Source organism: Sander lucioperca, chromosome 6 (assembly GCF_008315115.2).
Source record: "Sander lucioperca isolate FBNREF2018 chromosome 6, SLUC_FBN_1.2, whole genome shotgun sequence".
NCBI classification, from domain to species: Eukaryota; Metazoa; Chordata; class Actinopteri; order Perciformes; family Percidae; genus Sander; species Sander lucioperca.
Window position 1 is genome coordinate 35,178,604 of NC_050178.1, and position 22,005 is coordinate 35,200,608.

The following is a 22,005-nucleotide window of genomic DNA, read 5'->3' on the forward strand; positions in this document are numbered from 1 at the left end:
CTCACTCAGCAGTATTGGCCCCACCCAGCTATCTTGCACTCCAGTTTCCTGTCTTCTATCCGTTTCTTTACCTTTCTCTTCATCCAGCATCCAAAAAGCTGCACATAAATGAGACTATGTTGTAAATATCTACAAGTTGAAAACTGACCAGTAGGCATGTGCGTCTTCATGCTCCACTGATGCCTACTTTTTGCACTGTGGCATGCAAGTTTCCCATCAAAAACACGCTTGATTGCATTTCATAGAAAAGGTTTTAATAAAATTCCCTCAATTTCCTCTTATTGTACTTGATATCATAAATGATTACAGCATTGATGACAGTCACTCTTCAACATTAAAAAGGCACATAAAAGCATCTAGAGCAGATTATTGCATTTTCTGGGTTTAACATTTTACAAAACAAACTTCCTGATTGTGTTAACAGCATGCTCAAAATTTCCTCCCAGCTCACTGGTGATGTTCTGACCCGTTAATACATCCATGGTTCTCACCAGCTACTGGGCGTTTTAATAAAAACCAGGAAGTGCATTTTTACGTTTTGTGGAACTGGAAAGACAGACATTCATAGTGTAACAAAAAAAACAAAAATTCCCTTGACTATGTTACTACAGTTATTTACTTGACTATTCTATTGTAGATGTACTGTATGGATGGTAATTTGTTATCATTTTTCTTAAAGTGCTTATAGGTTTACTCGAGACGATCTGTGATTGGAAAGATAATGTAAAAGGCATTTTGTACAACTTAAACTACAAATACACACAATATGCAATCCATTATTTATATTCAGTATTTTCTGTACATATGTGTGTTTGTGTGTATGTGTGAAGGCCTAGTGTCATCAGTATATGATGGACTAACACATTCAAACAATAAGACAGTCCATGGCTTTGCTCTAAATTACATTGGGGGTATTCCCCCTCAACTGAACCTCTGTACAGCAGTAGAAAAACATGTACTTGGCATTAACACATCGCAGTCTTGGCACATAGCCTTGGCACCATATTTCATTTACAAGCTAGAAAAGTTCCTGATGGCCTCTACGGTCAGCAAAAACCATGAATTCCCCCTGAATATATCAGTAAATGTCCAAAATAAGGCACTCAAAGTGGAAAATGGAGCAATCGTGGCAAGGTGTCTGCCGTCAGCAAGCAGCAGCTGAGATGGATTGATTCTTGCTGAACAGCAATGGCACTGTGTCTCCTAAAGGGAACGAGAGGAAGAAAAGTTCACTTTTCAAATTTATGTAATATAATTTATCACATGTCATTAGTTGGTTTTACAGTAGTATAAGTACTCTGCACTGCTATGAGTGCATTCATTTTTAGCATGGATGGCCCAAGTGGCACTCAAATCCATAACGCTATTACATCAACATGTCCTTTTTGTACTTGCTGTAGCTGAACAAAATATAGCTGCAAGCAGCAATTTCAAAGGCAATTAAAAGAACATCAAGCAGAGCAAACTACATAAAGTCACAATGAGGATGTCTTTACCCACTGCACAATTTAGATCATGATAGGAGAAAGATTTGCAAAGATATGACCCACTTCCTGTTTTTGTCTTTGCTGACAGTTTATTATACAGTTGCATTAAAAAACATTCACTTTGTATTATCGCACACCTATCAAGCTGTCTTGTATTATGACTCACAAGCATATTAGTCCTTTTGAATAATGCCTTCACTCCTACAGTATTTCAGGGTATAAGCCAAATGTCAAAAATGTCAAAATGTTCATGCTCAACGCTCCTCTATGGCTGATCCTGTTAAATCCTATATAATGCTCTACATATCATAGCAATTCACAGGTTATGAAAGCTCTAATGTGCTTTTCATTAATACCAGAATCAGAATTCTGTTACTAAATAGGAAAGTCATCCAAAAGATGCTTTTTTATTTATATATAGTGACCACTGGATCATTTTTGTATGAGAATAAGCTAAACGTGTGCTTTTGACAAACTCTGAATACTTGAAGAAGAGTTATGTTGATTCATGAAAAGGTTTTAGGTGTTACAATAATGCAAATGTATTGACTCTAAAATGTAAGGAAAAAAAACACACAATGAAATAGGTGACTGCCCCCCCAAGTCTATCACAAGCAAACAGCAGAAATCTTCTTTTAAACCTTTTTAAATTCATATTTTATTATATTTCAAAGAATCTGTGTCTTTGGTATTTCAATTATAACCTCTTCCATTTTGCTCACCTGTGTCTGGCTAAGCCTCGCTGTCATACTGACTCAGGCGCTTCTTAGACTTCAGTTCTTTCAGCCAAGCGGGAGAGGAGACGACACTGAATGACACAGAATCACAGGTCAGAGGAGTGTCATGACTAAAATGCATACCAAATTTGAAATAATCTTTTCATCATTTCTATTATTTTTTTTTAGGTGTGCTGTCATGTTCTTTTCCCACCCTGCATCCGTGCCGCCTAAGGGTGGCAGCACTCGTGCAGCCCCTGCCAGATGAGCAGCAGAGCGAGTAGAGCGGGACCGCTGTGAGGGAGATGGTGCCGCTTCCTCATTTTGACTTTCCTTCTCTTCTCTTCCCTTGTCTTCTTCTGGTTCCTCTCTTCCTCTGGTTTCACCTCCACCTGTTCTCTTTTTTAACTGAGCCTTGAAGAGAAAGTTAAGGACATTGTACTCAATTCAAATGCCTCCCATTTGTATCATGTTATATGATAAAAAAAAAACTGGAAAACATAATATACTTAAGTTCTCCTCAAACTCTGAGAGAACTTACAATCAAGGCTGCAGGGCTCAATCCAGGGAACATGGGGACTCTCTGAGAGGTGGGAGGAGGAGAACAGACTATCTTCGGTTTAGGCTGCTCCTCGTCAGAGTCTGACTCCCTTTGCTTAGAAGATGCCTCTTTTTCATCTAAAAACGGATATAATTGGTCAGTCAGAACATGCAGTAAATCAACATTTCCAGACTGCTTTTCGCCTAGAGTGGATGTGTTTAATTGAGACATTGTTTGCTTATTTTGAAAATATAAAAAAACACTGAGTTCCAGCCCTCCATGTAGATTACATGACATTATGGATGCAGTAATAACCTGTGGAGTCACGGGTCCTCCAGTCTGGGCTTTCTTTTGGAGCCAAACCTCCACGAAGCGAGCGTGACTGATGCGTTCGAGTTCGCCTCCTACCCAGATCTGCCTTCGATTTCTGCACGCTGGTGTCGAGGAGAGGAGTGGAGCTCTGTGCACAGACACACACACAGAATCTAGCAAGCAATTAATAGAACACACTGTATTCACCAGTGTGTAATCACGCACCATCACACTACACCAATGCAGATGCAAGAGTTTTCCCAGGTAGGTATGCAAATTAACAACCAAACTACATGTTAATGTTTGCAGCGGATGACACAGACATCAGCTGTCACCATTCACGAAGGGGGAAGATTAGAAACTAAGAATCACCAACCTCCGGAAATGGAGCCAGCTCAGGCTCTCTGGAAAAATCCGTGGTATCAACGTCTTCAGAGGGGACTTCAGGAACCTGGTCAGGGACGGGCATTGGGCTGAATAGAAAGAAAGCTATTTAAAATCGTGTGTGAGCACAGAATGAAATTAGAAGGATATAGGAATTGTTTGGATTCTTTCAGGTCAGGTTCAGGAGTAATTCTAGTCCAATTTCTGAGTTTCTGTGTTGTGCTTTATTAGCCACAAGGGGGCACAGGGAACTCAAGTCTCAAAAATACTTGACATCACATTTTTGTGTGCAGCTACACTTGGTTATGCTGTCACAGGATTTATGTTTAAAAAACAGGACTTGCAAATTGCATATCTCATTATGCTGAAGTCCAAATCACACATGGATTTAAACAAAAAAACCTACTGAAAAACAGAAAAGTAATTTTGGTTTCACAGTCACATTGGGTTATTGTTGGTTACACGACATGCTCCACTGATCATACTAAGAAACGAGTACTAAACTTGGACCTCCAAACTGCACCTTCAGCCTGCTTACTTCTTCAATGTTCTATTTGTAGGTGTGCTCAGTTTGAATCAAATCGCCTCAATGTGAAGCCACACCTTCAGCACAAGACACAAGGAATGGCACTCAAACCTGTCCAGTCCTGTCTGTCTCCCATCAGAGTAAATGAAGGACATGAAGCCAAGGAAAGATACAGTCTGCAGTTCACAGTACTGTATGTATTAGGGCTGCACAATATGAGGAAAATATGCAATATGCGATAACGTTGTTGCATATCGTGATAACGATATTACTTGCGATACATAAACATATATTAAAAACAGATATTAAAATGTATTTCGTTCTGCATTTCTGCTGCTTTCGGTATTCTTCTAAAATACAACAAATTGCTTGTTGAATTTAAAACAAATAAAAGGAAATAATTTCTAACATTGAATTGAATATAAAAGGCACCACCTAAAAAGAATGACAGTTACAGTTTAATGTGCAGTTATCTACTGATATTTTGTTACAACTAACACAAAAAATTTCTGAGTGTCTATCGCGATATGTTGCAGCCTTTCACAATGTGTATATTGCGCCTGTTGATATTGCGACGACGATTAAAAAAAAAACCCAATATATATATTGTGCAGCCCTAGTATATATGTGTATGTGTGTGTGTGTGTGTGTGTGTGGGGGGGGGGGGGGTTGTATTGTGTTAGTGCAACCTCTTTCCTACCTGTCAATTTCAGATGTCTGTTCACAGGCCTCATTCTGCGGGTCTGGCTCATCGTCTATCAATGCATCAGTGTCTTCATCGTTTGTGCTGTTAACTGGTGCCTGAGAGACAGAAAGACAGACAGTAAATTAAATTGGAAAAAACATATCATACAACAGAACCAGAGAAAACATAAAGGAAGCATTTGACATTACGGGATATATTTTCACCAAAGTCAACTCCAATTTCATGTTAAGCAAGTGCAGATATCTACCGGTACTACTCTGCCTCTCTCTCTGTGTTGGATCAACTGCTTTATCACACAAAATCACATGATGTAAATGTTTTTTTGTTGTTGTGTAAATCTGCATATGAGAACTTCACATTGTGGAGATGAGGCAGAGAGAAAATGGAGTGTGTGCTGAGCCAAGATCACTAACTACAGAGGGAGAGAGGACTAAGGACCAGCCAAGCATGCATCTTTTAATGAGCCGGTCACAGAAGCTTGGCTGTCCTCAATAAACACCATGAGCACTGGCATACACACCTATATGCCTACACACAGACACACCAAACACACTCATGTTGTCACGCCTACATGCTGGAATGCATGGGTGTGCACACACACACACACACACACACACACACACACACACACACACACACACACACACACACACACACACACACACACACACATTCCAAACAAAAGCAACTACTGTGCACTTCTTAGCAAACATTCCTTTAAGCTCACTTCACATTTTGTCAAGGGGCACATCCCAATTTTATGTTGTCTGTATTGTCACCTGGATACAAAACAACACTTGAGTAAACACCCCTGCCTTCTGTATGATTTCACACACATCTCATCTCCTTCATAAGTCCATTTATTACTCAGCACTCACACGACAGCAGCTTCATTTGCACAATGCCTGTTATCTGGCAACATCACAGCATGAATGAATAGGCTTCTAGTGATTGTCCTATAACCACAGACTGGTGTTTAGGTACAGAGAAAAACAAAGTCTGTTCTAACAAAGACACAGTCTACAGTGGCGCATTTCCACCACCATGCATATATCTGAAATCTATCCCACCTTTACTACAGAAGTAGCCACTGCAGCTTCCAAACTTTTTAATGTTGTTAGCTAACATTTTTCAGTACATCAGTACTTCAGTACTATTCACAAAAAGCTTCATGTGAATTCAAAGCGAAACGTTATGCATTTTCTGAATATTTCCTATTTGGCAGTGGTACGATTATGCAACAATGGACAATTCTGCCACAGAGAAATCACCAACTTTACTTCAAGTACCCTGGAATGAAAAAAATGATTGCCTTAAAGTAAGTAAAAATCTATTTTGACTAAGCAGCGGAAGAAGCTTTAAACTCAACACTGACATATTGAACATGTTAGCAAACAGTTGCCTATTTGAACATCTAGCAGTTACACAGCAACTTCATTTGGAGTCATGTTTCTGGCCACCAGACAAATTTAAGCCCATTATTTACTCTCCTTTTAGCTCTGTTTTTGGCCTCCACCAACTCCTGAGGGAAATGTTTAACTCTTTAGCTGCTAGGTGCTTTACTATGTTATCTGTCTGTCACTTGGTGCTGGGCAGGTAGCATACATAGGGTTTATGATATTTTTCTTGCTGTTCCATGTGGGTTTGTCACTATGAGTGGGCACCTTTCACATTACACAGTAATTTAGGCCATTGTTAATATGAAAATATCTATTAGTGCAGCTTTAATCTACACGCGTGCAGCCGGATTCAGAGGTACATACACACTCTGGAAACTCTATCGAGGCATTTTGTTCCTTCTTTAAAAAAGAGTGTAAAACAATCAACACAACAACTGCCTCTAAGTTGCTGACATAAGAAACAGATGCGTTAAAAACTTCACAATACAAAAACTAGAACTCTAAACTGCAATAAACCTGTGTATGTGTGAATGTGCCAGCACAGTATGCGGAGGACGGAGGATGTGCAAGTCAAGACAGAATGGGCTTTATTATAGTTTACCTCCAAAACATTTTTTGTCACGGTCAATGGAATGTGTAAGCTTGTTTCGGGTGTAGTGGAGAGGATAACAGAGATGCCACGAGCACAATTGACCGAGACTCTAATCCAGAATTATAATAAAGGATTGTGATAGATCATCAAAGTGGATATAGCCTGCAGGTTATTTTCTACCTTTTGGTCGTTGTGGCTCTTGTGCATGCACACCCACATATATCAAAGACACACATGTTCACACTCACATGCAGCCAGCAGCCACAGTAAACACTACAAAACTACCAAGACAGATTTCAGCCTGTATATACCTCAAAAACTACCACCTGTGTTGCAGTTGGCACCCAACATTTGTTTTATCTCCAAAGCAGATGACAGTAAGATATGCAACAAGGGATAAGTATAAAGGAAATCAGATACCTGCTATTATGTTGTTTTGGTAGCAGATTTCCTGTTGAACTAATCGACAAAGTGTTACATTGAAGGTTATTTCATCATTAGGTCTCTTAAAATACTTGACACCTATTTAGACATTCTCTGATAGTTTTCAGTAAGATGAAATAAAAAAAAACATAGTTATCATCTAATTTAAAGGTTAATCTAATGTAAGGGGCTCTGATGTAAGGATAAATAGTGGGGGAAATGCCAATTTCAACGGGGAAAAAGCTATAAAATGGCACCAGCCATGACTAAATGTAATCAGCTTGAGCTTAAGGCACACACAGAAGCAGAGGGCACAGAAATAAATAGCCATACTTGGATAAACCTTGTCTAACCGTGTCACACTTTGTTATAGTCCTCTGCCTTATCTCTGACACACACCACAGCCACAGAGGGAAAGGGCTTGCATGTACACTGATAAAACACTACATTTAGACAACTTTATCAGATAACTGTGGCCTTCCTGAAACAGGCTGCCACTGCCTACTGCACTCCCTTTTTACATTTGCATGGTTATCTGGTAACACATGTGCGGGGAAATATTAGACTATGGGATACATGGAGCTTTGGTGCAAACTGTAAAAAGCTAAATTTAATGAAGCCAGGCCCTAAAGGCTCCCATGTGTATGTAGCATTGTACCTAATGTCAATTAAAATGAGCTAGACAAACCTTTGAAGGTTTAATGTAAAATCTGATCGTCATTAACAATTCTAATTATTACACACAACATTTCAAAGCCTTCATTGACTTCTACAGGGTTACTACATCAGCTCTTACAGAGCAGGTTGCAGTGGCTCTCTTCTGCAGAGTCTGCCGACTTCTGACGGAGAAGCGACGCAGGGATCTCCTGCTACGTCTGGCGAAGCTACGAAGCGGTGACATAGCTCTCTGAAACCTTCCTGTTCCATCTTCACCTTCTCCTTCCTCCTCTTTATCCTCCTCTTCCTCCTCCTGCTGCTGCTTCTCTTCTGCGGTGCCCCACACCAGCTCCAGAGCCCCTTGCAAGGAACGTCGCACGCTGCCGACCCAACCCGCCACCTGCAGCTGGGCGGCCGACAGTTTCCCTCCGAAGTACTGCATGGTTAAGAGGCTCACACAGCTTGTCGTAGAGGCACTAGGGTCACTATGGAACTGAGTCACCAGAGAAACTAAGGTTCAGCTTTGTTAGAGATGAAGGGGTTGTATGGGTGAGTCAGAAAGCTGTGTCTGTGATCTGCCTTTCAGTTGTCATTTTCAGCAAGCAGAAGGTGAAGAGTCTTTTGTGAAAAGGTTTCTGACGTCATACAAAGCGAGATATATTCCATTTGAGCGGGATCCATCCTCTTTCTCTCCATATTTTTATGGTTCGGGTCAGACAAACTTCCTGGAACAGTCTATTATTTGCTGTCAGTGAAGAAGTAAATAGTTTCACCAGCCATGTGTTTGCACTGTGACAACACTATTCCACTGCAGCATTCACTATGATGGATGTGACATCCTAAACAGCAGCGTCCAGAAAAAGATCATCACATCATCACATTATGATCCATTTAAAAACACACTGACAAAACTCTCTATCAAAACTTTCTCTTTGGTCGTAAATACAAAAAATAGCAACACAGCTTTTAGTCCTGCACAAAACTGTTTTAAGGATTACCTCTTTTCACGTGCACCCTCTTTCACTTCTAATGCCGCAGTCAAGCCTGTTTGCTTGTGTACCTACGTCCAAGTTCACATCACTACTCCGTTTTCCATTCAGAAAAAAAGGGAAAAGCAGGGTGGGAAATATCTTCCACTCCAAACATCCAAAGCTGGGTACAGAGAGGTACAGTAGATCACCCCTTTATCTCCTCCATACCTGGGTGATTTCACAGAACGTCAAAACAAAGCGTAGCTCTGTGCACGGGTGTGGAAAATCCAAAGGGAAGGAAGGAAGGTGCGGCAGGCTGGGCCAAGGTGCTTTCGGCACCTCCCTCTACTGTTCTCTCCCCGTAGGTAAATGATGCAGGTAACTGAATGAACCGGGTCTTTGTGAGAGGAGAAAACAGGAAGACTTTTGGAAAGTTGAGAGAAAGTTTGAGTACTAGATGACTGAGAGAATGGACAGTGGACAAGTGAACTTTCTTGTCCGTGGTTTAGCCCATCCTCTTTTGAGTGTACTTGTGCCAGAAAGTGTGTGTGTAAGAGGGGTGACGGGCTCTCTCAAAAGGGGTTGGAGAGATTGAGTAGAGACAGAGACAGAGAAAGAGTGGCACCATGTATGGTCATTCTGACACGCTGCCCTGTTGACCAAATCCAAATGAGGACATGATGACCACAAAGTACTTTGGCTCTTCTCACTATAGGATCTATCCATCCATCTTTCCGTCTGCCTTTTTAGTAAGTAACCTGAATGAGGTTGCACGGTTGGCTGCACAGCTTGTGTTTGCCCAGTAAATATTGTCCTCCATTATGTCCTGTCAAAATAAAAGCTTTTCTCTGCAACACCATAGTGTCCTATGTTTTTCTTGCAGCATAAACAAGTTTCTTAAACTCTCTCTCTTTAAACTTTACTGTTTTGTGTTATGGTGGCCATACATACATATTATACTACTCTACATGAGATAAACTTGTAGGTTTCTGTCGTGCAGGATAAGGAAGTGCAATTTCTTTTAGAGCAGCAGCGCCACTCAGTGGTGAAAACAGGACTGGACTCAACAAAGCAGCTTAGTGGCTATGTACAATGCCTCCTTACAGTAGTTCACTGGTTATGTGGATTGGTTTGTTTGCTGAAGCATGCAAACAGAAACACAATATCACAAGAACACACACACACACACACACACACACACACACACACACACACACACACACACACACACACACACACAGTTAAGGGACCCAGAGTTCAGTGTTTTCATTAATTCTGCAAAAATGCTGCATGTTCAAACAGGTGGTGAACCGATCTGTCTTGACTTCACTGTTCATTGTTTGTTTGCTTCCTTGTCTCTTTTGATCAAGTTTCCCTGTCATTCAACATTTCCCAGCAACATTAGCTGATTACTACACGTCCAGCTGATAAGGACTACTTCTTTCAGGCAGTACAGCCATGATGTTTATTTGTGGCTCCACCCAGAAGTTTGCTCAGACATGGCTTGTTGACTGCAGCTGTACTACAGTATATTGTCAATGGGTCCTTGAATGTGAATCAACTGAAGCAGAAAACATTTTGTTAGAAGCAGCCTTATGATATCTACAGTATGATAAGCATAGCAGCACTAATACAAAGCTAATATTTGTCCAATTTGTAAGATAAAAGTGGTTGAAGTCTTCAGTCCACCAACACTTGGGTTGTCCAGCTTCAGGCTAAACTATAGAAAGACTTAAAATTAACAATTGGACATGAGCTACAAATGAATGCCTGAATTAAAAATGGGAAGGGTGATCAAACGGATTTTACTAGTCAGAAGTAGAGAACGTCTTTGTTAACTCCTCCCATGAAAACAGAGTAGGATTGTCATTTCTTGGTAGATCTTTATATTTTTATATTCCCAAATCGGCACAGAAAGTAAAATTAGGAGATCCCATATCATAGTATCACACAGTATATCATTATATATTTTAATATAGTACATTTGATTGAAAATGAATTGTGTAATGTATAATGGGTGAAATAAACAGACAGGAAGATCTGTTTTTAGTTAATCCAGTAATTTAAAGCACTAGTTTGATATTTTAGGAAATACGCTGAGTTAGAAGAGAAGATTTATACCAATCTCACCAAATATGAAGCTATGGCTATCAAACAGATTATCTTTATCAGTTATCTTAGCTTAGCATTAAGACTGAAAACAGGGAAACAGCTAGCTTGGCTCTGTCTAAATTATATATATAATGTATTAATTGGCATGCATTAGAGGTGCTGGTAGGCACTTTTTGTTACCTTTTGTTACCAGAACCAGGCTAGCTGTAGCCCCGTTTTCCTGTCTTTATGCTAAGCTAAACTAAGATAAAATAAGCTAAGCTACACAGCTGCTGGGCCCAGCTTCATATTTATCATACAGGCATGAGTGTGGTATCAGTTGTCTCGTCTAACTCTTAGCAAGACCGAAGAAGTGTATTTCCCAAAAAGTCTAACTATACCATACTATTCAAGTGGATAAATATAGTGATGGGAGAGGCTGGCTTACTGCATTACAGGACCAAAAAATAAATCTAAAACATGTACGGTGGAACCCACTCACTGGCTGGGCAATCTGCTACAAAATCTCTAGCACTTATTAGCTAACATTCAATCTGCAAAACTCACCCACAGCTGCTGGAAATAACTCATCCAAGACCCCCATGTGAAATAATCCATCCCTCCTTCTTATGCTCATGCAATGTTTTTTTTTCTTTTAAACTGCCTTTGTCTCTGAAAAGAAATGTTTTCTTTATGCACAAATAAGAGAAAAATGAAAGCAGCAGACAGACTAATGCAGGAGAGATGCAGAGGAAGTCGTAACCTCACTTCCTGTTAGATTTCTCAACCACACATCTTCATGTGCACCACCAGACATAGAGTTCACACAATCTGATTGTGACAGTTGACTGAACGATTCAGAAAATGCATCAGGAACTGTCTTTCTCACCCCTGACATCTCATCCTCAGGGGTAGTTTAATTTGATCGCACAAAACGAGAATCACTTTTTATCAACACACCTCCAAAGTCAATACTTATCTTTTTCCAACACTACAAGTATTTTTTTATTGTAGAAAATTAGGTCTTACTGTCGGCAAGGGCAGGTACTACTACTGACACACGGCACACAGATGTAGATTTCAGGCCATGCTTGTTACATTACTCAATGTCACACCTAGACACACACCTAGACACACACGCACGCACGCACGCACACGCACGCACACACACACACACACACACACACACACACACACACACACACACACACACACGCGTATTTAAGCTGTGACTGAATCAGGGCGAAGCGAGTATAACAAGATGTTTTTCCCCGTGTTACAGGAATGCCAATGTGTTGGTGCAGGTGGGGAGTGTGTGACTGCCAGGATGATTCAGTGGTGAAATAATCACATTTAGGCCTACCTGCATGTACACTCCTGTCTCTGTGCCTAACCTTACCCTTTCTGTGTCACTGAACAATTTCCCCTTCCATATAACTATGCTACGGTGGCCGACAGGGTCAAACGCCCTGCAACTTAAGAAAACACATACAAATAGACAAAACACAAGCAAATTAAGAAAACAACTTCATTAATTTGACAACACATGTGCAGCATTCAGCAAACGCGCTGCAAATGCACACAACACAACCAAATACGATGCAAAAAGAAAAGCACACAAACCCCGAAAACAAATGCAACAAAAAAATGCTGCATCCAGATTACACAACGGAAGTTCTCCAGACTTCTAGAGGGAGCAGCTAGGTGGAAGGTGTAGGCCTCCTTAAGTGTAACATTGTGATTATACAACAACGGTTACCAACAAAATAAGTGATCAATCTGTATTCATATTGTGGAGCAATTCACTCTTGAAATACAAAAAACAAAAAACAGACAGGATTTCTAGTCCCTCCCTGTTTAGTAAACCAGACAATTTACCGTGGGATTTATTAAACTGAATAAATCCCGTCCGCACATATAAACACAAAACTGCTTTGCTAACTCCATCGTGTTGTAACTAAGTCATCTACTGAAAAAGTTATTGTATTCATTAGCATGATTGCCGTAGTGTTTAGTTCAAAAACATCCAAAATACCAAAGTACGAAGACATAGCGGACCAGACGCGAACTTTAATTTTGAAAAGTCGAAGCTCGGGGAGCACCAGCCGGGAGGGCATGAGACGGGAGTTCTCTTTTAACAGTCTATGGAGTTCTCCAGGCTGCAGCCATACCCGACTCTAATAAAAAGGCAGAGCGCTCTCTCCCTGTGGGGTCGAAAATCCAGCTGTTCCACCTAGCTGCTCCCTCTAGAAGCCTGGAGAACTTCCGTTGTGTAATCTGGATGCAGCGTTTTTTTTTGCTGCATTTGTTTTTGGGGTTTGTGTGCTTTTCTTTTTGCATCGTTTTTTATTTGCAACTCGTTTATGTATTTGGTTGTGTTGTGTGTATTTGCAACGCGTTTTCTGAATGCTGCGCATGTGTTGTCAAATTAATGAAGTTGTTTTCTTAATTTGCTTGTGTTTTGTCTATTTGCATGTGTTTTCTTAAGCTGCAGAGTGTTTGCCCCTGTCGGCCACCGTACTATGCTGGTGTTCACAACAACAAAATCTATCAATAGTGGGTACAAATCGCGTTGCATTCAAACAGAATGGGACTGAATTTTGTATTTACCTCCTGCTCGTCTTCTTCGTCCACTTCATCTTCCATTGTCTCCTTCTCTTCCTCCCTCTGCGTCTCCTCCTCCTCCTCCTCCTCCTCCTCCTCCTCCTCCTCCTCCTCCTCCTCCTCCCCCACTTCCATGGAGATGAGCTGTTCCTCCTCTGGTCTTTCCTGGGCTAATGTAGGCTTTGGGCTGCCTGGTTTTTCCACCTGCTCTGGCACTTTATTTTCCAGAGGACTGACATCCAGGGGTACCAGCACTTCAACTTCCTCTTTATCCACAGAGACAGCTGGCCAAGTCTGGATGAGCGGACTAGTTTCCACTTTAGCCTGCGAGCCCCATCTCTTCGGTTTGACTGAAAAGTCGTCAAAATCCACCTTCAACAGAGGCGGTCTGACAGAGAAGTCATCGTAAACAACTTCCACCTGACTCTCACCCGTCTCATAGGCTTTCACTAAGGGGGAATATGCCAATTCTGACTTTTGAGGCACATCTTCAGAGTCAAAGCTAATTAAATTTGGCCCCGCGCTCTCTCGTTCGTCCCTCTTTCTCTCGTCCTCCATTCGTAGCTCTTCTTCCAGTTGTTGTGCTCGCTTTCTGTCCAATTCCTCTCGCATTTTTCTCTCCAGCTCCTCCACTCTTTCTTTCTCTATCAGTCTCTTTCTTTCCTCTTCCCTTCTTCCTTCCTCTCGTTGTCTCTCCATCTCTATTTGCCTCATTCTCTCCAACTCTTCTTTTTTTTCCTGCTCTTTCAGCATCCTTTGCCTCTCCCTTTCTCTTTCCTCCGCCTCCATTCTTACTCTTTCTTTCTCCTTCTCCTCTTGTCTGAGTCTCTCTTCTTTCTGTCTTGCCCTCTCCCTGTCCTCCCCTTTCTGTCTCTCCATCTCTATTTGCCTCATTCTCTCCATCTCTTTTATTTCTTGCTGCTCTTTCAGCGTCCTTTGCCTCTCCCTTTCTCTTTCCTCCGCCTCCATTCTTAATCTTTCTTTCTCCCTCTCCTCTTGTCTGAGTCTCTCTTCTTTCTGTCTCGCCCTCTCCCTGTCCTCCTCTTTCTGTCTCTCCATCTCTATTTGCCTCATTCTCTCCATCTCTTTTATTTCTTGCTGCTCTTTCAGCATCCTTTGCCTCTCCCTTTCTCTTTCCTCCGCCTCCATTCTTAATCTTTCTTTCTCCCTCTCCTCTTGTCTGAGTCTCTCTTCTTTCTGTCTCGCCCTCTCCCTGTCCTCCTCTTTCTGTCTCTCCATCTCTATTTGCCTCATTCTCTCCATCTCTTTTATTTCTTGCTGCTCTTTCAGCATCCTTTGCCTCTCCCTTTCTCTTTCCTCCGTCTCCATTCTTAATCTTTCTTTCTCCCTCTCCTCTTGTCTGAGTCTCTCTTCTTTCTGTCTTGCCCTCTCCCTGTCCTCCTCTTTCTGTCTCTGCCACATCAACTCCAACTCTTTCTCTCTTTCCCTCTCTCCTTCTTCTCCTCTCTGCCTCTCCGTCTTGTTCACCCACGCTTTTTCCCACTCCTCCTCTCTTTGTTTCTTTTTATTAATTTCCTTCTCTCTCAGTTTTCCCTCCAATCTGTATTCCTCGTGGCCGTGAATCAATCTCTCCTCCTCCTCTCTCGGCCTTTGTCTTTCTCTTTCCTCCCTTAGTCTCTCCTCTTTCCTCGCCTCCTCCTTCATTCTCTCTTTTTCCCTCTCCTCCTGGTCTTGTTTAAGTCTCTCCTCTTTCTGTGTCGCCCTCTCTCTTTCCTCTTCTCTCTGTCTCTGCCACATGAACTCCATCTGCCTTTCCCTCTCCATCTCTTCTTCTCTCAGCCTTTTCCTTCCCCTCTCCTCTTCTTTCAACATTTCTCGCTCCCATTCCTCGATCCTCTGTGTCTCCCTTTCCTCCTCTTCCCTCTGCCTTGCCTTTTCTTTCTCCCTTTCTTCTTCTTTTCGTTTCCGCTCCTCTTCCAACTTGAGTCCTGCCTGTTCGTTCTCTTTTGCTCTCCGTCTTTTCTCAAATTCCAAATGTTTCAGTCGTTCCTTTTCTTGCTCTTGCACCTCATCATCATCCTTCTTTTGAAGACCGCCTAATCTTTTGTAAACAGGCACTGAAACAGGGATGTCCTCCTCAGCTTCATCCCCAGAAGCCTCTTCTTCTTCTTCTTCTTCTTCTTCTTCTTCTTCTTCTTCTTCGCTGGAATCAGACGCTGAGCCCAGGATCAATGGAGGCCCACCATCATCTCTCTCTACGATACCAAAGCGAACGGAGCGGCGTTTGACATCGTTCCTCTTTGGAGCGTGTTGAGCACTTTCACTTGCAGCTGAGTCTCCCTCATCAGTGGCAGTGTGGGTCGTAGACGAGCTGTGGTTGCGTAGTTGGACACCCCCCTCTGTTGATTTGTTCTGCAGATGCTCTCCTAATGTTTCTCTTAAGTTTTCCGGTGGCTTAACTTCAGCAAGAGCATCTTTAGATGTTTCCATCGGGGTCTCTGTGGCTTGTTCAGCAGGTGACACCTTTGAAGGAAGATCCAGCGCCTGACTGGCCGATGTCTCGGTTGAAGGAAGTTCAACAGGCGGCATTTTGGTTGTTTTCTCTGCTGTTGGAGCAGTTGCTGGCTCAAAGCTGTGGCAGAGAACAGTTGTTCAAGGTAAAAAAAAATAATTACAGTTTAATGACCTGCTTTGAAAGAATGTTTCACAGATCAATGGCAGTGCTCAGACCTGCCATTTTAATACATCCAAGCACATTTACATGTATTTCGATACCTCTCTCATGACTAGAAACAGCTACAGGGGAAATAGCTAGCCTGGCTCGGGCCATTTGTTAAATAAATTTGCCTACCAGCACCTCTTAAGCTCAGCACTTGTTTGCAAAGAATATTATGTAAAAATAAAAAGTTGTGGTTTTAAACGTCGTAACGTCCTGGCTTGGCGCTGTGACTGGAGTGTTGCAAGGAATCTTTTATACGTTTTCTTGGAGTCTTGTCATTGCAGTAAGGTTGCCAAGGCGACCCGTGGAGAATTTTAGAGACTTTGGACAGAGCCAGGCTACATGTTTCCCCCGTTTCCAGTCCTTATGGTAAGCAAAGCTAATCACCTTCATATTTACCATACAGACATGAGAGTGGTATAGATCTTCTGATCGATATTACCAAAAATGTCAAACTACTGCTTTAAAGGGTTGTTTCACCCACATTACAAAAAAAAATACATATATTCTTTCACTTACCTCTAGTTGTATCTAACCATTCTGATTGTTTAGTTTTATTTGCCAAGTTTTCTGCCTTTACGTCACAACAATGGTGGTGGATTTAATTTGTGGTGCTCAGAGCACTGAAAGTTTACATTTACATTAAAAAATGTCAACAGCAACGCCTCTTTGTAGTCTTTGCTACTCTGGATCATCCACAGAACACACTGTTAACTGATTTTATAGGAACCATTCTTCTACTGTCGACAGTGATATCGCTCTTCAAATCAGTAAGGACATCTTGCTGTTGAATTTTTTAAATGTCATTTTCAATGCTGCAACAAAAACTAAATTCTACAGTATTCACATCTGTTGTAGTTGGAATAGCTGCAAAGGAAATATCAAAACTTGGGCAAATAAACCAAACTACCTGAGTGGTGAGATGCTGGGGGGTAACAATGTCTTATACATAGAAAATACTTTTGTGTGTACTTGTATAGCAGGTTGGATATCTAATCTTACTGTAATATTTACACTTTGAGGAGGCCCGGTTTGCACTCTTATCTAGACTTGGTTATTTGACAGAAATCTGGCCACAATCTTGATAGCAAGCTATGTTATTCATTTACCACACCACTATTGATGTCCACACGGAAAGTTAGAGACACAAAGGAAAAGACGACAGTGCTGGTGACACTCAAATGAACATAAAACAGTTCTAGACTTGCACTCATCTCTCTATGATTTGTTGACATTGTATGGCAGAAACTGGAGAAATCTTCCTCTCTTTAAGAAAACTATCCACCCTACAGTCTAAATTCTATACACGTGCCAATAAAGCACCAATTTTACAAAAAGGAGTACCTACAGTATTATATTGAGCAGACAAGATGTCAAGAGTTGACATAAAAAGCCCTTAAAAAGCACATAAAAAGTGTGGACATGACACTTTGGATCTGTTGCGTGAGTCTGATCACAAAAAATGAATCTGAAATGAAAATAGTATAACCCTGGCCAGTAATAGCCAACTATAAAATAAGTGCCATTAACCTTAAAATAAACGTCTACCTTGATTGCAAATGCAAAAAGAACGTTCTTTTTTCTTTTACTGATTGTCTAAACAAGTCACAAACCCAAATAGCACATATGAAAGGAGGCTCGCTCACCTTTTAGAGCGAGTTCGGGTTGCAACCTGAGGCTTCTTTTCAGTCTTCGGACCCTCAGGGATCGTTTCCGTGGCCCAGGTTTTGATTCTCTCCTTTACACCCTTTACCACGCCTGTACCATTTATAATTTCTGGCTCCTCTCTCTTTGTCATGGCCTCTGGCCTAGATGACGAGTCAAACAGGAGACTGATTCTGCGTTTTATACTGCCTCCTCCCATGTAATCCTCTTTTAGTGCACCTTCATCGTTTGACGGCTCTGATGTTGTCTGGTTCGGCTCTGGATCTGAAGACTCTGGCTTGTGTGCATCATCTTTGGTGCTGGTTGTAGAGACGGTTACACTTGGCTGGGGGGGTAGAGATAGGCCAGCTGACTCAAACTTCGAGGTGAGCTTCATGGACAGACGCTTCCTGCTGCTGCCCCATCGATATGCTGGATTGTCTGTAGAGGAAACGTCACTACCTGATTCTTCAACAATTTGGACGACAGACGTCTGAGTTATGTCTTCTGTCTTTTTTCCGTCTATCTGTCCTGAGTTTACAATATCAGTGGATGCTTTGAGGTTTGTTTGGATGACATCATCTCTCTGGATTGGCTCAGACTTGGGTGTCTCTTTGGGTGGAGCGGTTTGTGAGGCTGGATCAGATTTTCCTACACTAGAATCAAGAGTATCCTCTCCATATGGACTTGCTTTGCTTTCTTTGGTTGGTTCCGGTTTATCTTTGGTGAGCACACTTACAGAGCTGGGTTTGGAATCAGAGGTGGTGATTTGTTGAGGGAGTTTCTGAGCGGGGGTGGAGACAGACGGTTTGGGGATACCTAAGGCCTCTGATTTTCCAGTCTGCTGTGTTGTAGTCTTAGAGGTTGCAGCCATCCTCTTTGGGGCATGGATGGAGCGAATGGTGGTGTTCTTTTGCAGAGAGAAGGGCTTGGGAGTGAGCCGAGGTTTGGGGGCCACAGATGGCTTGGGGTTTGAGGTGCCACCAGTCTGGGCAATCTCAATGGAGCTCTCCATAACTGAGTCACTGAAAGAGGGGAGGAGAGGAAGTGTTTAGCAAAAACTACATATTTACATTGAAAGAACATTATCACTCCAAGCCATGACACAGACAGTTGGTTATGTTTTTTACAAAGAAAACTGGATGAGTCTGGTCTGTCTAGATTCTTGAAACCACATTACTGCTGCAGGGCCAAAGAGAAACTAATCAATCACCCTGAACAACAGTGAGGTAGTACCCGAGACCGGTCTTTGTCTTAAGACCGGTCTCAAGACCACTTTTTGAAGGTCTCGGTCTCGTCTCGGAATCAACCACATTTTTACTCGGCCTTGTCTTGGTCTTAGATGAAGAGGACTCTGGATTTTATTTCAAGACCGGTCAAGACCACAACTGTAGGGATATCTCTAAATTGCCTGTGTATCGTCTGATTTATGTGTTAACATCATTCCTGTGATTGGATGTAAAACATCCTGCTTCAAATGCAACCAATACCTTGACTCATTTCTAGTTTGAAATGTGTTTGACCCCCCCCCCCCGTTTCTCCGCCCCCCTCAACACGCACTCCCAAAGTGAATGTAGGTGACAGGAGAAGAAGCTCTGGCTGTCTGGGAGATGTCAGCCAAATCGTTGATAACAACATTTTATTTATTACATTTTATTTAAAGAGTTTATTTGCAAAACAACGTCTTAAAAAAACACACACAACATTCCACCTGCATTTTTTATTGGCACTTAGTAAGGAAGCATAAAGAAAGGTAAGTGTAAATTGAAGTAAAGTTATTAATCTGCCTCTGTACCAAAACTCTCCAGTAAGGACCCAAAGGGATTTAGTGAATATTAGCTATACATATTAGCTAGTTGTATGTACTGTAACTTTCAATTGTTTGGTCTTGTCTCGGTCTCGATACACTCTGGTCTTGGTAATGACTTGGTCTCGGTTTAGGTGGTCTTGACTACAACACTGCTGAACAAACACTAGAAACTATGAAAAGTCTACCTGCTGGGATGATTTTTATTTGGTTTTCTTCCTAAGTTTAGTTTTTAAATAATAATAGAAAAACCTGTTGACAATGAATGTTCTCTTTTCTACTAAATTAAACCATTTAAATGGCCAGTTTCTTCCTTATGCCAAAGATCTGACCTGTCACTCACTGTCACTTTTTCAGCCTGGAAGATAATTGTTATGTTCCAAGTGACCTCTGAGGGTTCATCTTGATTGAGGATGTCCAAAACTTGACTTAAAGTCAATCTAAAGGAACGGAGAGAAGTCATACATAGGATGGCAAACTAAAATGTAAGTCCCTGTGTTGTCCAAACAGTCACAATTGCGAAGGACACACTTTTTATTTATGTCCCGAGCAACATGGACCATATCATTTTCAAGATTGTATCTACCAATAGTCTTTGTCATATCTAGCTAATAAGAGGTTATTAACCTTCTGTTGGAGATCTTTGATAACTTCAAAGTGCACCGACCCAGCAAACAGCTGAGCGGTTGTTGTGTGATTAGGTGACACTACTGGACTCTATTCAAGTCTTAGTAAGTAGATTCATAGGCTGAAAAAAAGATGCATTAATAAACAATAACATTTACATGCAAGTGTGATATTACACTGTTATAATATGTGATTTTGAAGGTAGAAATAAAGTGAGCTGCCATACAGTTTTAAACCACACTTAATATGAAAAACTACTAAAATAGAAATCAAAACAGGCAGGTGTTGTCAGAGACTGAAGCAGGCCTGATGAGTCATCTCACACACACACACACACACACACACACACACACACATCAACAATATGGTCTTCAGAAATGACACAATCACACCAGATTTCCAACTGAACTGAAACAACAGATAAACAAGCTTTTATGTAAGTACTGTCTCATGAGCAAAAGAAGAAGCCAAACTTGCACACCCGTGCAAAAGAAATAACAGTAACTGTTTCCAATTTTACACTACAGTAGATGCCACAGGCATTCATTGTATGTCATCTGGTTTGACCTGTAATACTTTAGCACAAACCGGTAACTCCACACCCCACCATTTAATACTCTCAACTCTCTGCAACTCTCAGTGTTTGTCAGCAAAGTGCTTACTTGTTTTTATAATTATCTTTTTGCTGGATTGCTCAAATACACAGCACCTCTGGGCGTGCATGGTATTGTGCAATGGGATCAGCAAGGACTCTTACAGCTGTGTTGTGTTTGTTTCTGCTTTCCTCCATTTTTTACACAGTTGAATTCCTAAGGAACAAACACTGTCTGGCAGATAAAGCTGCAGTTGATGGATGCTTTCTGTTGCTTATTTAGGCCACATTCATTAAGTCGGTGAAAATCATTCTGCAGCAGCACTTAGCTTGTGAGATTTTTGTTTCTTTATCTTTGTTTGCCTTTAGTGACTGTTGCCCTGTCACACTCGGTCCCTTTCGTTTTTATGTCCACCCCGTATTATTTACTTCTTTGAGTGATGCTGTGAGAAGCCAACCACGTATTTTGGGATAACTGGTCTTCAGAGAGGCAAACATTGCGATGTAATGAAAGTAGCACACAATAAATGGCGAAATTAACGTTATTTCAGGCCATATGTTTCATTACTGGTTGGTTGTTAATAAGTTACTAGCCTAATAAACGCGTCAACGAACTCCCAGTCGTTGAACCAGCAGTGTGTCCTCTGAAGCTGGACAAAGGAAACTGAGATGGATGAATATAAGTTAGCCTACTTTACGTTTAATTCAAGCTATGCTGTCAGTTTTGTGAACGACTCTTTGGTGAGGATAACGTACAGTATGCGGATACTGACAATATTACCCCACATATTCACGTTACAAAATAATAAAATATAGGCTTGTCATAAAGACCACCTGCTCTATAACACCAGCCTTATGAACTTTTCCACCGGTTGAGATATTTAACAGACATTTCTTTTTACCTTTTGTCTTCACGCAGTCATACAGGTGGAGGAAGGAAGCGGGAAGAAGTTCCAAAATAAAAATGTTCCTCAGTCGCGATCGTCTCGCCTGCTGAGCTGTTGTCAGAGTGTGTTTTTTTTCTCCAAGTCATTAACACTAACAATACGTCAGACTGCTCCTATACACCCAGCGGGCACTCCCTCTGCCCGCCTCAGGTCGAGCCACTTTGCTCTGGGAGTCAAGCTGGAGTCAAGGTACACACCGAGAGACACGATTAGACAGGAAGTGACGTTTGTTTACTTAAAAATAAAAGCGCAAAATAATTATTCAAGACCATCACTGAGAGGAGGATGCTGTCTCTGT

The 22,005-nt window shown here is 41.5% G+C and overlaps 1 protein-coding gene across 1 annotated transcript; it reads right to left on the bottom strand.

Moving 5' to 3' along the window:
• Positions 1-237: 237 nt before the first annotated feature.
• Positions 238-21,877, bottom strand: tnks1bp1 (tankyrase 1 binding protein 1). Its single transcript, XM_031276925.2, has 10 exons — positions 21,663-21,877; positions 17,737-18,759; positions 13,417-16,003; positions 4,667-4,767; positions 3,433-3,529; positions 3,060-3,204; positions 2,745-2,881; positions 2,418-2,617; positions 2,210-2,295; positions 238-1,203 (listed from the first exon to the last, which is right to left on the bottom strand). Exons 2-9 carry the CDS (start codon positions 18,747-18,749, stop codon positions 2,220-2,222), a joined length of 4,356 nt encoding a protein of 1,451 aa, XP_031132785.2. The 5' UTR covers positions 18,750-18,759; positions 21,663-21,877; the 3' UTR covers positions 238-1,203; positions 2,210-2,219.
• Between the last annotated feature and the right edge of the window lie 128 nt (positions 21,878-22,005).

Coding starts and splice junctions, on each gene's coding strand:
- tnks1bp1 (XM_031276925.2), bottom strand. CDS start 18,749: ATGGAGAGCTCCATTGAGATTGCCCAGACTGGTGGCACCTCAAACCCC. Junction 4,768..13,416: donor ACGAAGAAGACGAGCAGGAG/GTAAATACAAAA, acceptor TCTGTCTCTCAG/GCACCAGTTAACAGCACAAA. Junction 3,530..4,666: donor CAGACATCTGAAATTGACAG/GTAGGAAAGAGG, acceptor CTTTCTATTCAG/CCCAATGCCCGTCCCTGACC.